The sequence below is a fragment of the Poeciliopsis prolifica genome, unplaced genomic scaffold (assembly GCF_027474105.1).
Source record: "Poeciliopsis prolifica strain line A6 unplaced genomic scaffold, Auburn_PproV2 SCAFFOLD038, whole genome shotgun sequence".
NCBI lineage: Eukaryota > Metazoa > Chordata > Actinopteri > Cyprinodontiformes > Poeciliidae > Poeciliopsis > Poeciliopsis prolifica.
This window is the reverse complement of record NW_026562413.1, coordinates 3,525,419-3,540,531: the sequence shown is the minus strand read 5'-3', so window position 1 is coordinate 3,540,531 and position 15,113 is coordinate 3,525,419. Positions and strand designations below refer to the sequence as shown.

Sequence of the window (15,113 nt, the reverse complement as noted above, 5' to 3'; positions counted from 1 at the left end):
TAATGACTAGTATTTTTCATTGATATTAAGGAGTTATTGACACAAAACAATCTCCTTGTAAATTGGTTTTGTCTTATTTCACGCATGCTAAGATATGTGCATTAGAAACTCGACCAAAAATACTCAGTAAAGATTTTGTGTTTTTGGAGTGAACTTTCATTTTGATACTCGTTCTTAAAAAAACAAAAACAGAAAAACAAACAAACAAAAAAGTCTTGTGGGGAATAAAACAGTCTGATTTCTTATATGGAACAAAACAGAACAAAGTCAACTGAAACGAGGAATGCAAAAAGTCGGAGGGGTCCGTGAACGCGTCTTTGAGTGACACTCCGGCAGCCTAATCCAGAGAGTGAGGATGCCGAGCGGCGCTCCGGGTCGATTCTGCGACCTCTAACTTCTCATTTCAGGGCTGACTGGAGGAACCCCGCCGAACTTTGTCCCCCGAACGCCTCAAATCCCGCATTTTCAGTGCCGACTGTGGGTTTCATCGGCACCGTCGTCCTCCTGGAAGCCGGACTTTAGCAGACGTTACGTGGGGACAATGGAATCCAACATGATCCCGGACAGTATCCGCCCTCAGAGGCTGCAGCCGGGGATCGGTTTCGGAGCGGGACCGACGGGGACCCTCCGCTCCTCCTCTCTCCGACCCGGAGTCACGGTCCCTGTCGCGCCGCTCCTCCCCTCCCCGGCCTCGTTGTCCGCCTCGTCCGGGCCTCCTCCTCCGCCGCCGCCGCTGCAGCTCCACAGCCTGTACGGAGGAGTGGGAGCCGGGCTGGGGCCGGCGGCCGGCGGCCACTGCAACCCGGGGAACCCGGCGGTGCTGAAGGAGGCGGTGGAGGCGGTGGTCCGCAGCTTCGCCAAACACACGCAGGGCTACGGCAGAGGTAACGTTATGTAGGGGGAGCAGGGGGAGGCTGATCACGTCGGTGTTAATGACTGTTAGTTTTAAATCTGGAGAGTTTGGAGAGCGAGAACACCAGACAAGAAAAACCAGACTTTCCTGTTCTGAACCCCAACAGGGTGTTTCATGGTCATCTGCCTCTGGTTAACTCCCGCTGCTGACCCACAGTAAACGGTAATCCATTTGTCATTACATTCCCCAGGTAGAAAAATCAACTGTTTCCACAAGTCTGCCTCATTCTGGCAGCAGCCCACCAGAACCGGGGCCAGATCAGACCCAGCGGCGGTTCTAGTGGGCTGTGGTTGGTGCAGATCTGTGCCAATTTGGGCTGAGAAGTGGAAAACTAAAAAATCAGACCACAAGCAGATCGATTGTAATGTGGATGAGATGCAGATGATGTCGGGCCAACATGTCCAAACCCAGAGCTCCCAACTCGGCTGGCTGAGTATGGGGGGAGGATTAGGCAACAACTTGACATGAAGTTTGGAGGCATGGATGTTTTGCTTCCAAGGAGACTAGCTCTTTGCTGCTCTTTTGAAACGGTGTAGATTAGCAGTTTCTGAGGTTTTCTGGTGGTCGTTAGGAGAACCAGACGTGCTCTCTTGTTTAAGTCGTGTAAGTACAGCCTGTGATGAATCACTCAGACAGAAAGGCTCCTGAACCCAAACAGTTTGCAGACAGAAAGTAGGATCCCAGCACCAACAGCTGCTGTCTGGGGAAATCTAGAAAAACAACAATAGAGCACGGGAAAACGTTTGTTGCTTAAAGGAACTATTTCCACAGCAGATACTGGTCATTTGATGCAAATAATTGGTGTCCGACTCCCTCGTTGCTTCAGCCCACTCCGCACGAAAGGTCGATCGGTCTCCTTGGATATCTGCTTTGAAAATGTCCAGGAACTCTCAGAAATCATGAACAGCATTGATTAAGATCTCTTTTAAACTTAAACTTGACTTAAATCTGAATCAGTGTTGGCATTTGCAGCCACTCTAAGTCTTTCTACTCTGCACTAATAGGATTTAATCCCAAAAGATTGGCCTTGTGTGCCGCCGCTGACAGCCTTGTCTCCCTCCTTTTATTCCGCTTAGGCTTCTTAACATCTTCAACATGAGGATGAGACTGCTGTGAAAGGATTGGCTGGGAGACGAGACACTTCCTTCAGTTCAAAGTCTTTTAGCGCTTGATTTAAGCACAAAAGTGCTCATAACTTTTGGCCTTATGGTATTCCTGTTGTTCCAGAGTAGCTGTTGCTCGGTGGCTCTCTCCCACTTTATTTCCTGTTTGTTTCCGCTTTTACTCCTAAGGAAAAGCTCAGACAAAAGGACGCTCATCTTATCGCCATCTGCTCCACTTTGTTTGACCTTCACCTGCTGGAAACATGAATAAGATGTGAATCACAGACGAGCTTGACTGAATAAATAGGAACCTGTTTGATGCACAGAACAGCCAATTGGGGCTGCTGCTATGTAGCCCGGAAAAGTCTGAAAGTAATTTCATTTGTTCAGCCCTAGATAAGTGCATTGAAAAAAAGAGGTTTTGTTTTTTCATATTTTTATTTACTTTATTTCCTTCTCTTAAAGTCCCGTCCGTCCATCCGTCCGTCCGTCCGTCCGTCCATCCATCCATCCATCCAGAAACAACAGCACAAAACCCTCAGCTTCAGTTGTTGACAGTCAAGTCGGCCCTATCATAAAAAGCAGGAATGATAATGTATCAAGCTACTAAACTGCATAAAAGTCCAAAAGAGTAATCGATCATAAAATTGAGATGAACCACCAGGAGCCAGATGTGGAAGTGTTTAAGTTCCTTAAGAAGATATTTAAACACCCATCCATTCATAAATAAGTATTTGCACAGCCTCCTTAAGGATCCGTCTCAGCTTCCTGTCGTTCCTTCCTTCGTGTTCAGTAATCCCAGACTCGGTCCATGACGTTCGGCTCCTCATCTGCGGGGTGGGGGGTCACACCATCTGTCGCAGGAATCCATCTCTTTCCTGAAGTTTCCTCCTTTGAAACCCGGCGTCATGTTTTGGACACGCCCCATTAGGATTTGGAGACTCCTCCCCGAAGGCGTTGCAGGGATGGATGAGAGTCTATAAACATCTCAAAACGCACATAAACTTTATTTTACGGCCGACTAACAACAAGATGAGAGCGTACGCTGGGTGTTTTACAGCCTACTTCAGTGGGAGGATAAAAAATATTATTTGGATTGCAGCTTGGGAATTTACATTTCTGGTTTTCTTTGTAGTTTTCTGGCTGGGAAAGCAGAGATTTCTGTTGAGCTGGAGAACTAAAACACACCGATGTTACAGGAGCTGGGAGTTCAATTATCTCCACAGAGTTTAACTTTTATAACTACAGATTCTTAAAAAAGTATTCACATTCTTGATTTTTTTTAAATTTTTTTTTACATTTTGCCATGTTTTACCTGCATACTTTATTTATTGAAAAAGCTTTGATTGAAACCATTTTGACTCAAGTTTTCATTCAGGGTTGTTTTTGTATTCTTAGCTCCTTCCATCATCACGTCAACTCTGATTCGCGTCTCTGTCGCTGACAAACAAAAACGCCCCCACAGGATGACGGTCCCCCCACCCTACCATCACCGACCTTCATTTTCACACTTCTGCTCTACTTTGTCTTAAAATCTCAATAAAAATACTCTTGACGTTTCTGGTTGTGACGTGAGAAAATGAGAAAAGAAATACTTTTACAAGGCGCCATGTTCGTGTCTCAAATTCAGGTTTTACTGCACTCCTTCCCTAACTTAAGACAGACATTTCATATGAGTTCATGAAAAATTAAAATCTGAGCCAAACTCATTTTTCCCTTCAGCGGAGAGGATGTGAAGTTTCCTTCATGAGGTCACCTCCATCTGTTTAGTGTTTGTGTCTTAGTTGAAATAAGGACAAAGTGGCTTTAATGAAGCTTTTCCGTCCTCCCTGTCCCCTCAGTGAACGTGGTGGAAGCTCTGCAGGAGTTCTGGCAAATGAAGCTGACCAGAGGGGCCGACTTGAGGAACGGAGCTCTGGTCGTTTATGAAATGGTCCCGTCCAACAGCCCGCCGTACGTCTGCTACGTCAGCCTTCCAGGCGGCAGCTGCTTCGGGAGCTTCCAGGTGCAACACCAGCGCTTTGATTCCCCGGCTATTAAAAGATTTAAAGATGTATATACATTTCTGCTTAGGGACATCTGGGAATGAGCTGCATTTCGGATAACCTCCTCGGTACTGCTCTGCTCTGCCTCGGTCTCTCTGGCTCTCATTATTGCCCTGACTCCGCGTGTTTTCTTTCACTGTTTGACAGTTCTGTCCGACCAAGGCGGAGGCGAGGCGCAGCGCCGCCAAGATCGCCCTCATGAACTCCGTCTTTAACGAGCACCCCTCCCGTCGGATTACGGATGACTTTATTGAGAAGAGCGTGAATGAAGCGCTGGCCTCCTTCAACGTAAGTTCAAAACGGAGAGAGCTGCAGCCGCCATGCCAGTCTGAATTTAAGGTTTCCTCAACGGGGACAAAACATGGAAAATGAGAATTGAAAAGAAAAATTCCCTCTTGATTGTTTTGTGTTTTTATTGTATTTTTCTTTGGGTCATCATAGATTTATTCTGCACCGTCGTTGTGTGTTCGCAGGGGAACCGTGAAGAGGCCGATAACCCCAACACCGGGATCGGGGCGTTCCGCTTCATGCTGGAGTCCAACAAAGGAAAGTCCATGCTGGAGTTCCAGGTAAGAGAAACACATCATGGATGGTGATAAGATGGTAATGTTAGACCTCAATATAATTCAGGTTTCCTTTTAGGGAAAGGACATAATGGGATCTCAGTTTTTTCAAGTCTGGATAACGATTTTAAGGATGGAAAAATCTGTTTTTCCAAGTTTTATTCCATATTCTATCCATCCTGGTGTATAATGGTATTTTTCTTTTCTGCTCCATTTTTTAAAATTTGTTTGTTTCTTTATTTTTTCTTCATTTATTTGTTGATTTCTGTCCGTCTGATTCCTTATGCTCTTCCTGAAAACAGTGCTTCCATCGCTGGTCTCTCCTTTCTGTGTGTCTTTCTTTTTTCCCCTCCTTGTCATTATTTCCATCAGTTCCTTTCTTTCTTCCTTGTGGACCTTATTTTTAAGTCAAACTTGTGTCTGTCCTTTTTCCCCTTCTCCCCTTTTTTGTTTTTTTTTGCTTGCTTCTTTTCCTGAAGTAATTATGAGTATCACCTCTTGTGTCCTTTTGTTTCTTAATTTCTTCGTTCTTCCAGTCCGTCGTTCATTTCTTGCTTCCTTACTCGTGTCTTGTCTTCATTCCTTCCTTTTTGTCTTTTGTGTTCAATGAACTTTAGTGTTTTCTATTTGAAAACGAACATAAAGGACCGTTGTGCTGAGTCTGGGAAACGTCTGGATACTTTTCTGTAAAGTACGCAGAAGCTCTACAGTCAGACTCACTTTACGCCGTTCAGTTTAGTAGAAGAAGAAACTTTGAAGCTGGTAAATGGGCACCTTGTTGAAAGCAGGAATCTGAATTCAGTGTGCAGTGCACTGAATGCCCGGTGAGCAAGTTTTTCCCCTCTAACTCCTGCTTGTTTGCAGGAGCTGATGACTGTGTTCCAGCTGCTGCACTGGAACGGGAGCCTCAAAGCCATGAGAGAGCGACAGTGTTCCCGACAGGTACCCGTCTCACACATGGCACCAATTACACACAGCTGGGTTTTTGCTGTGGTGTAACTTGGCTTTTTTTGTTTATTTTTTTTACACAAGACAAATTATACATAAAATCATGGTCCAAGTGAAGGGACTGTTCCAGGTAACACGGTTACTTCTCCCAGCATTGACAGCAGTTGTGTTGTTGGAGAGATGAAAATGAACATGACAGAGGAGGTTTTTGAAAGTTTAGACGGTTCAGAGGGAAAAAATTCAGCCTGAACGACTTTACAGGCGCAGCAAACTTCAGTACATTATTTGAATTGTTTGCAACAAGAAACCTCACAGTATGAGCAGGGTGAACATCAAATAAAGGACCCTACATTTGCATTATTAATTGAACATTGTTAATGTAAAAATAAAACAGAATAGTTTCTAATTCACTCAGGGTCAAACGTTTGCATTTGGACCAAAAAACATATGCAGAAATGTCCCAGATTAACCACACATTCTGAAGCCCTCGACAATATTTCGGCGTAATTTTGTCTGATTTTTTAAGCACTCCTTAAATCAGAAACGGTGGAGCTCCTTTGCACTGGTTGGTTTTCTGCTACAAAGCCGACTTTTGCGCTGAAGTGGATTATTTTTATTGATTTAAACAAAAACAAGAGTGATTAATTTTGAAATTGATCAAAGTATAAAAATCACACACATGATCAAGGAGTGCAAAAGACACATATGTTTGTACCGCAATAATCTCAACATGCTCGAAAAGGAGTAGGAAGTAGTGAGAAACTCATAAACTCCTACCCCAGTGTTTTCAGATGGACCCTCATCAAATAAAAGAATAAAAAAAATAAACATAGATTATTATGTATTCCAAGATCATCTAAAGCCGCAAAAATTCCTTCTAATGCTCAAACCTGCAGGAGGTGCTGGCTCACTACTCCCACCGGGCCTTGGACGACGACATGCGCACCCAGATGGCGGCGGATTGGGTGAACCGGGAGCAGAGCGTGGCGGGAACCATCGCTCAGGAGCTGGCCTCAACGGAGCGGGAGTTGGAGGACGCCAGGCTGGCAGGCAGAGAACTGCGGTTTTACAAAGAAAAGAAGGACATCCTGATGTTGGCTGTGGGCCAGCTCAGTGCCGCCAACGCCGCCACTCTGCCCTCGCACTGAAACACAACCGCCTCGCCACGGTGAAGGAGGCCTGGTAATGGTGTCGATCACTTTCTAAGATGTGCTTTGTGACGAGGATCAGGAAATCAAGCTTCAGCTCGCGCTTTTGTTTATGAAAGAAAACACTTGTTACTGAACTCGTTGTGCCTAGTAACCACAGGATGCTTTTTTTTATTATTTGCCTGTAAAGCTTGGCATTGCGTCAGAGAATGGACAGGGCTCTTTGTTTTTTTTTTCTCCTTTGTTGTATGTTGTGTTACATTTGTTTCTGGTTTTGGATGTGATGGAGGGAATATTACCAAGGGGTGGGGAGGAAAAAATCAGATGGGAAAAAGTCACAAGTAGCAGTGATACCACCCTGAACCTTCTTTATGGATGTTTATAGTGAAATAGTGAAAAATTATTCAATTTAGTTGAATTTTAAATCCCTTTTTCTCCTTTGGATAGTCTGTTGGGAAAGACACTGTTTTTAATCTTGCATTATTTCATGAGTTGGAGGTTTTAAAATTCTGTTTCAGAAAATAAAAGCAATTTCAAGTTAATTTTTATGGCAGAGGGCAAGGTTGTTTTCCCAATCTCTCCTTTGCTACAGATGCAGTTAAATAATTCACTACAGTTACAACTTTGAACAGCCACAGTGTGACTTTATATGTAATGCAGAGAGTAGCTATTATAAAATTATTATTGATTATTATTATTATTATTGTTATTATTATTATAGAAAAGAGCTCATTTTACTGTGTTTCACACTCAGGTGGCTGGGCAGAGAAAACTTCCGCCAAGTTTGAACATTTTTACTCGTTTAGAGCACAAGCACTGGGATAGAGTTTGTAATTCATGCCCTGAATTCACAGTTTCCTATTGCAATCTGGAGCAGCCTCTCCCAGTGTGGAAGGAAGTTTGAGTGTTGCAACAGGAAGTTAACAGATTTAGCAGGCAACAGTTTCTAACAGTGGCTGCAGTGGTCCTGCTGAGGTTGAGTGACCACGTTGGCACCAACCACAAGTCTTACACAAAGGCAGACGAAGACCAGCCCAATGGAGATCGAGAGGTCAGGGTAACTTTGTTTTGAGGGATAAAGGTTCAGGGTGGTATCATTCAGACAAGCCTTAAAGCATTTCAAACGGCGACGCCGAGTCGGGTTTGTAGCATTTACTCAAGCAAAACCTTGTGGTTGATCATTTAATGTCAGGGTCTTAAATTACACATAAACTCCAACATACATGATGCTCAGATCCAGACTGAGGGTGTTTTTTCCCCCCTATACATTATATGTGATCAGTATCACAAACAAAAGCATAGAGAGGATCTCTTTGTCAAGGTAGTTTTCTCAATAACAATTACAATATATCTAGCGTTTGAGAAAATTTACAATTACAATATATTGGGTACTTTTGACTTTGACTGTTCAGTTTTTAAAAGATCATACAGAGAATGAAGTGTTTGTTGTGTTTTGGTGTTTCCGTGTGTGAATGGTTGTGGTTATTTTAGAGTGTTTTTGTCTGATTTGTGACCCTGATACTAGTCGAATGTATATTATAGCGTGCTATCAACTTTATGACTGACAAACCAACTCTGTTACACAATAATGGATAATTTTACAGCATGCACAACTTTGTAAATGCTGAGCAAAAGGTCAGTGGTGAAAATGGATTGTTTTACCATGTTTTGGCCATAGATGAGGAAGGTCAGAATATCAACTTGGACCTGAATATATATTTTTGTTTCTGTGTGTTTGTTGAAAATACTTAATGCAGAATTTATTTTTTGAACCATTTGAAGCCAACAGATGATGAATGAAGTTGAACTCTTTGCATGCTTTTGTTTCTTAACTATTTCTAAGCTAGAAGGATTAAGACATTTTAACCAAACTCTCCCAAGACTGGATGTTGACAAGGAAAGTGTTTAATGGACAAGTCGTAGCTCCAGTTTAAGAAAAATGTGGCCCAAAAGCAAACTAAAACCGCAAGGAGTCACATTCTCAGCTCCTAAAGGTTAAATCCCCAACAGCTGAAACATGTTGCCTTAATCTTTTTTTGGAGATGGCAAATTAAAAACATGAAGGAACAATTGACTGTCATTAAAGGCAGGGGAGTTTTTATTTTGTTTTCCCTTCATTTGGGATTGTTTTTTTTTTTTTTATAAAATTGGAAACATTTTTGTTGGGACCTGTAAAACACTGAAATGTTTAGTTAAATTCATTACACCATCCTAATTCCAGAGACCAGCAAACATACTTTAGCCTAAATGGAAGAATGTGGTTGATACTGTTTTGCATATTCAGGCAAAACTGAAATTATAATTTAAATATAATTTTCTTATTTGAATTGTAAACTCCCTGTCGTCTTAGTTTTTTTGGCCTGACCTGTTTGCATTTGTAGAAAAAGTATTTCTTTGACTATTAAGATTCTTCTTTGGATTACAAATGATCTTTTTAATAGTTAAAATTAAATGAACACATTTACCTCTATATGCCAAATTCCCTTTATATGCCAGTTTTAATGTAACTTTGTTTCTGTAAGTTTTTATATTTGCTTAAACAATATATGTCTCGTGGGTTTTTAGTGATTTATTAAAAATATGAAAGATTTATAATGAGTATAAGAACATTTTAATGGATTTGTTTAAAAGACATGAGATATTGATTTTCTTTCTTTTCATTCACTTTGGTTTTTTAAAATAAAAATCCCCATCAAGTGTTGTCTTATATCCAAGCCAGTCCAAAATATCTTCGTACAAAGGCCTTTTAGTTTTCCTTTTTATGCTTAAGGATTTTTTTGTTAATATGAAGTTGTTACACATTTTATAAATGAATGAACCCTTTTTTAATCTCTTGGGTTTGATGCATGAAGCTTTAGATTTTGTTTTTGTACGTTTCATATTCAGCTATTTGAAGCCTAATTGTGTGTATTTTATATGAAGTTTTTGTATTCTGTGTTTATATACGTTTACTAGATTTGTATCGATATGTATTAAATCAGTTAATAATAAAAATGTGGCTTGGTTTGTTTTGTACTATCTTCTTCATATATGTTGGAGTAAACAGAGTAAAATGGGGATAATTGTTGTATTTTTATTAGTATCTTAAAATAATAAACTTGTGTATCCATCTCAAACCGGAAATACATTGTTATGTATGGATGTAACAATGTATTATATGACAATGTATACTATATGATTTATTTATTTTATTTTAATATATTTTATTTTGAAAATTTCTAAGCACAGCAGCGGAAGAGGCGGGGCTTCCGTCTTCAACGCTACTCCGGCGTTGGTTCATTCAACATGGCAGCGGGACCGATTTCGGAAAGAAATCAAGGTAATTGCATCTTTTAAAGTATATTTTTGGTGAATATCTCTCATTTGTTTTGATGTGTACTGATGAGTAAATCATAATATAATTTCTATGTGTTTTTTTTAGTGTCGTTTAGTGGAAAACATTCGCTTGAACACATGGAAGCGTTTGAAGAGTTGTTAGCTTAGCATTTTGCTAGTTAGCTTCTTTTAATACGTAAGAAATGCAATTTACATGTCGTATCAAACAGAAGCACAATGGTACTGTAAGTTGTAATGCAGGTTATGACAATGTCAAACTGCTGCTTTTTAGCATATAAAGCTAGCTCAGAGAATTAGCACGTCATAGCATTTAGCGCCACTCATAAGCCTTAGTAAATTGACTGTATTGATCTCTTGTTCACTGTTTTACCAGCTGGATAAAATAAACCGCCAATAATGTAATTATGAATGTTAGAAATATTTTCAGCAAGTTACAAGTCAAAATTTTCATTCTGAATAGGAGACTAATGCCTCGAAGCTGCTAATCCTAACAAATAGCTGGTTTTAAGCGGACTGCACAGCGAGTATTGTGGTAAAAAATTGTGAAGGTATTGTAAAAACGGTAGCAGCAGATAATTTTGTGATTAAGAAAACTAGTTCTTTCTTTTTAACTAATGCCTGTTGGTATTTAGATCTTTTGCATAATGAGTAGTATTGTCATTTAGTTGTTTTTTTTTCCAAATCCCTTTGGATTTGTTTCCCGAGATATATAATTGGCCATGTTCTAAAACTTAAAGCGGTTATCAAAACCAAATTAGCAAGAAAAGGTTTATGTCGATGAAAGATGAGTCTTATTGAAAATGTAAGATGTACAACCTGATAAACACTCTTCCAAGATGTTAAATACAATACCGTTCTTCTGTGAAAAGTGTAAATTGCAGCAATTTTTTTCTTGTCAATTTTCAGATGCCACTGTGTATGTCGGAGGCTTGGATGAGAAGGTGTCAGAGCCGTTACTGTGGGAGCTGTTCCTGCAGGCCGGTCCTGTGGTCAACACACACATGCCCAAAGACCGGGTCACTGGTCAACATCAAGGTCAGCGGCAACTTACAGGCTGTTTTTCTCAGTGGACAGTAAAACATGCATACATATGCATCTGGACGCATGTGTCCTTTCTGTGTCTGAAGTAGAGAAATGCAGTTTTAAAAAGTATGTAGTGTAGCTCACAACACGGCTGGACTCTGCATACGATGATGTTTGAACATGTATTGCTTGGAACAGAGTTAGTTTTATTGGTCAGAAATAAGAACGATGTGTTTTTGTGACAGTCACTAAGAAATGCAACTGTTATTTTTCTCAGGTTATGGCTTTGTGGAGTTTCTTAGTGAAGAGGATGCTGATTATGCCATAAAAATCATGAATATGATAAAACTCTATGGCAAACCAATTAGGGTCAATAAGGCCTCAGCACACAACAAAAACCTGGACGTCGGTGCAAACATCTTCATCGGTAATTTGGACCCGGAGATCGATGAAAAACTTCTCTACGACACATTCAGTGCGTTTGGTGTGATCCTCCAAACACCGAAGATCATGCGAGATCCCGACACAGGCAACTCTAAGGGTTACGCTTTCATCAATTTTGCCAGTTTTGACGCTTCGGACGCGGCTATCGAGGCCATGAACGGCCAGTACCTCTGCAACAGGCCCATTACGGTGTCATACGCATTTAAAAAGGATTCCAAAGGGGAACGCCACGGTTCGGCTGCAGAGCGACTGCTGGCTGCACAGAACCCGCTCTCCCAGGCCGACAGGCCGCACCAGCTGTTCGCCGACGCTCCGCCCCCACCGTCTGCACCAACACCAGTCCTCACTGCAATGGGAACAGCTATTTCCATTCCAGGTACAAATTTTGTGTCGAGTTAAAGAATTTTTCAGTGTTGCAGAACTATTTTTTTTTTTTTGTTGAACATTTGTCCAACATTCAGTTTAACTCCTTTTTATTTTGTTTTTCGGTACAGGTCTCCCGCCTCATGGTGCGTTTCCTCCTGTTCCCCCTCCTGGAACGATGCCCCCATCAATGCCACCTTCTATGGCCATGCCTCCAACAGCAGGAGGTGTTCCACCAGTGTCTGCCGGAGGACCTCCACCTGGACCGCCACCGTTCCCTCCTGGCAACATGCCTCCAGGTAAAACTTGGGGTTTCCAGATGCAGCTGAAACTCTCATTCCCTGTCAAGGAAATCAAGAGAAAACTATTTCCTCATTTTGTTCCACAGGTATGCCTCAGATGCCCATGCCACCTCCTGCTCCTCCTGGCATGGTGCCTCCACCTCCTGCTCCTCCAGGATCGGCTCAGAGGGCTCCGCTGCCCCCCAACATGCCGCCACCACCAATGGGCATGCCTCCCCGGGCGCCATACCCCATGGGTGAATGCTGCTCTTGCATCTTAACCTACAGCGTACATCAGGAATGTTTTGGATCATCTAGGCCTGTCGCGATAAACGATAAGTCAATTAATCGCACGATAAGTTAAAACTATCGACCTCATTTTAATTATTGGCTATATCGTGTCATCTCTTACTGTTGATGACACTGAATGAAAAATGGCTCAACTCCGATGCTCTCCACTGATTTCGTCCACTTATTTCCTTAGTGTAATGCCCAGCGCGCTGCACCATCTGATGTCGCGGATTGTCGACCCATTATCAAAACCTGAGAGACACATTAGCCACAGAAAGCCTATCTATAACGGTTCGATCGAAACCGTGTTGTGTCCAAGAATGGACACAAAATAAGCCCAGTTCACTAATTTTGAAACTATGCATTAATCAATTCCTTACTACAATCTACCTGCAATGCATGTGGCGAGTGTCAGTCTGACTGAATGAAAATCATTATCACCTATTTATGTCACGTTAACAAAGAACAGCTGAAAAGTTACCGGGTTTTCTGGTAGAAATTTCGCTCCAACTCTTCCCCTAGTTAGTTATATTTTTTTTGCACGAACTGTTGAATAAACATTCATGTTGTTTCCGATGTCCGCTGGACTTCGGGTTGCACCGTGTCAGCTGTTCGGGATTCCCTCCGTGTTTCCCCTCAGAAAGCACGAGGAGAATCCGCGCTTTCTGATTGGCTACCGGTCACATTCAACAGGTTGCGTCACTCTCCCAGTCTGGATAAATCCTTGATTTAGATCAGAGCGGCCACAAAGATCTACCGTAACACACAAGGGACAATCTTAGAACGAAGAACGTTCTAAGATTGTCGTTCAGGGTAAAAAATTTTGTAGTTTGAACTATTGCATCAGGCAGTCGGATTCTTCTCTATTTAAATCTAATGATTACTGAAGGGCAATAAACTATACAGACTTCATAATCTGCACTCTTTTGGTTGAATGCAGTGTTTATTTCCACTTTGGCTTTATGTTTAGTTTTTATTCAAGTACATTTATTGTTAATTGAGACTAAGAATCTATATTATTTTTGGCTTTGGTTGTTTTATTTATTTTGTGTATCAGTCCCAGTGTTAAGTGTTCTTTTGAAAGTAAAGTGCATCTATCTGTGACAGGAAATCGCATGTATTATTATGTAATTTCCATTAAATCAATGTAAAAAGGTCTTCAAACAATATTATCGTTTATCGCAATAATTTTTGAGACAATATATTGCCCAGCAAAATCTGTTATCGTGACAGGCCTAGAAACATCTTCTTTATTTTTTATAAATAAATTACCTAATCTAATGGCAAGGCGAGCCAAGTTTGACTTTTTCTTATGTGGGGCAACCCAAACTGCTTTACAGGAAATCAAAGAAAAAAAACAAACTTCTTAAAGCTTTTAAAAGCGTCGTCTAATGAGAACCAAATGTTAACCTAATCTTCCATCTCAAGCTGCAGTCACCAATAGTCGCCAGGCAAACAGTTAATTAGTGAGACGCTTTAATCAAATTCATCAGTAAACAATTAGGTTTTGGTCCTGATTCTACAGAGCAAATAGTTTCTGCACATCTCAGGTTTTCAGCAAGTTTGCTCCAGAGTGGAGGACCATGGAAACTAAATGCTAAAAGTCTAAATGCGCTTCAGATCAGAACCACAGCTTGTTTGTGGTTTAAATGCTGTAATTCCTAATGCTGCATGTTGTAACCCCTCTTTTTGTTGCCCTCAGCTCCTCCTGTGCCTCCAGGTATGAGAGGGCCTCCTCCTCCCATGCCTCCGCCTGGCTACGGCGCCGCTCCTCCTGGTCCTCCTCGTCCGCCTCCCTTTGGTTTTCAGAGAGCGCCTCCGATGCCACCCAGGCCCCCAGGCGCCCCTCCTCGGGTGCCTTAAGCGCACCGTGATCCACAGTGGACAGCATGAGGCAGCTGCTGTTTAACTTTAATTTTTAATTTTTTTTTTAACATGTTCAGGGCTACTCCTGTAGCTTTAGTGTTTTCTTTATTTGTTTTTTAATATTTGTTTGATCATTGTACAGATGAATGCAACTTGGCAAATAAATTTTTACTAAAATGGATTTTTTGGGTGTTTTTGTTTGGTTCTTGATCTATTAGAGAAAGAAAATCATTGCATTTTTTCTTTTATCAAAAGTCTGATTACTCAGCGTGAAGATTCATCAAGTTTGAAATGATTAAATATAAAATGTGGACATGTTTTTTTGTCTATTTTATTGTTTTGCAATCATTTAGGGTTTAAATTAATGAATTGCACACCCCACTGTGTAATTATGGCAATCTTTGATCTGGTTAGCAACTAAAGACTCTTATTCCAGAAATCTGTTGGCAGTATTGTGGGTTCTGAGAACAGAATTAATGAGCTTGTTGTATTCACCGTTGTCCTGCTGTGACATTTTACCAGGTCACGGAGAGAAAGGAAAGGTGTTGACAATAAAGGTAGTAATTTATGGTTTTATTATCAGAAAGGGCCAGACATGAAGCAAAGAACAAATGATTTTAAGAGTGGAAGCTGCGGTTGGGCTTATAATGTCTGGACTAGACTTCTATTAAATACGTCATGTTTTCTAATAGTTCAGTATTGAGAGTTTATCTTAATTGTATTCTTTTGTATAATACTCAACATTTAATACAAAGATGTTCTGTTCAGCCTGGAATATTTGAACGTTAA

At 41.2% G+C, this 15,113-nt stretch overlaps 2 protein-coding genes across 2 annotated transcripts; both read left to right on the top strand.

Annotated features, from left to right (window-relative positions):
- Window positions 1–268: 268 nt before the first annotated feature.
- Window positions 269–9,796, top strand: lix1l (limb and CNS expressed 1 like). The gene is made up of 6 exons (XM_055054051.1): window positions 269–884; window positions 3,858–4,021; window positions 4,209–4,349; window positions 4,535–4,630; window positions 5,489–5,566; window positions 6,469–9,796. The coding sequence occupies exons 1-6, from the start codon at window positions 542–544 to the stop codon at window positions 6,718–6,720; spliced, it is 1,074 nt and encodes a 357-aa protein (XP_054910026.1). The 5' UTR covers window positions 269–541; the 3' UTR covers window positions 6,721–9,796.
- Window positions 9,797–9,971: 175 nt separating this feature from the next.
- Window positions 9,972–14,505, top strand: sf3b4 (splicing factor 3b, subunit 4). The gene is made up of 6 exons (XM_055053635.1): window positions 9,972–10,039; window positions 10,963–11,091; window positions 11,357–11,899; window positions 12,018–12,185; window positions 12,275–12,424; window positions 14,161–14,505. The coding sequence occupies exons 1-6, from the start codon at window positions 10,006–10,008 to the stop codon at window positions 14,319–14,321; spliced, it is 1,185 nt and encodes a 394-aa protein (XP_054909610.1). The 5' UTR covers window positions 9,972–10,005; the 3' UTR covers window positions 14,322–14,505.
- Window positions 14,506–15,113: the final 608 nt, after the last annotated feature.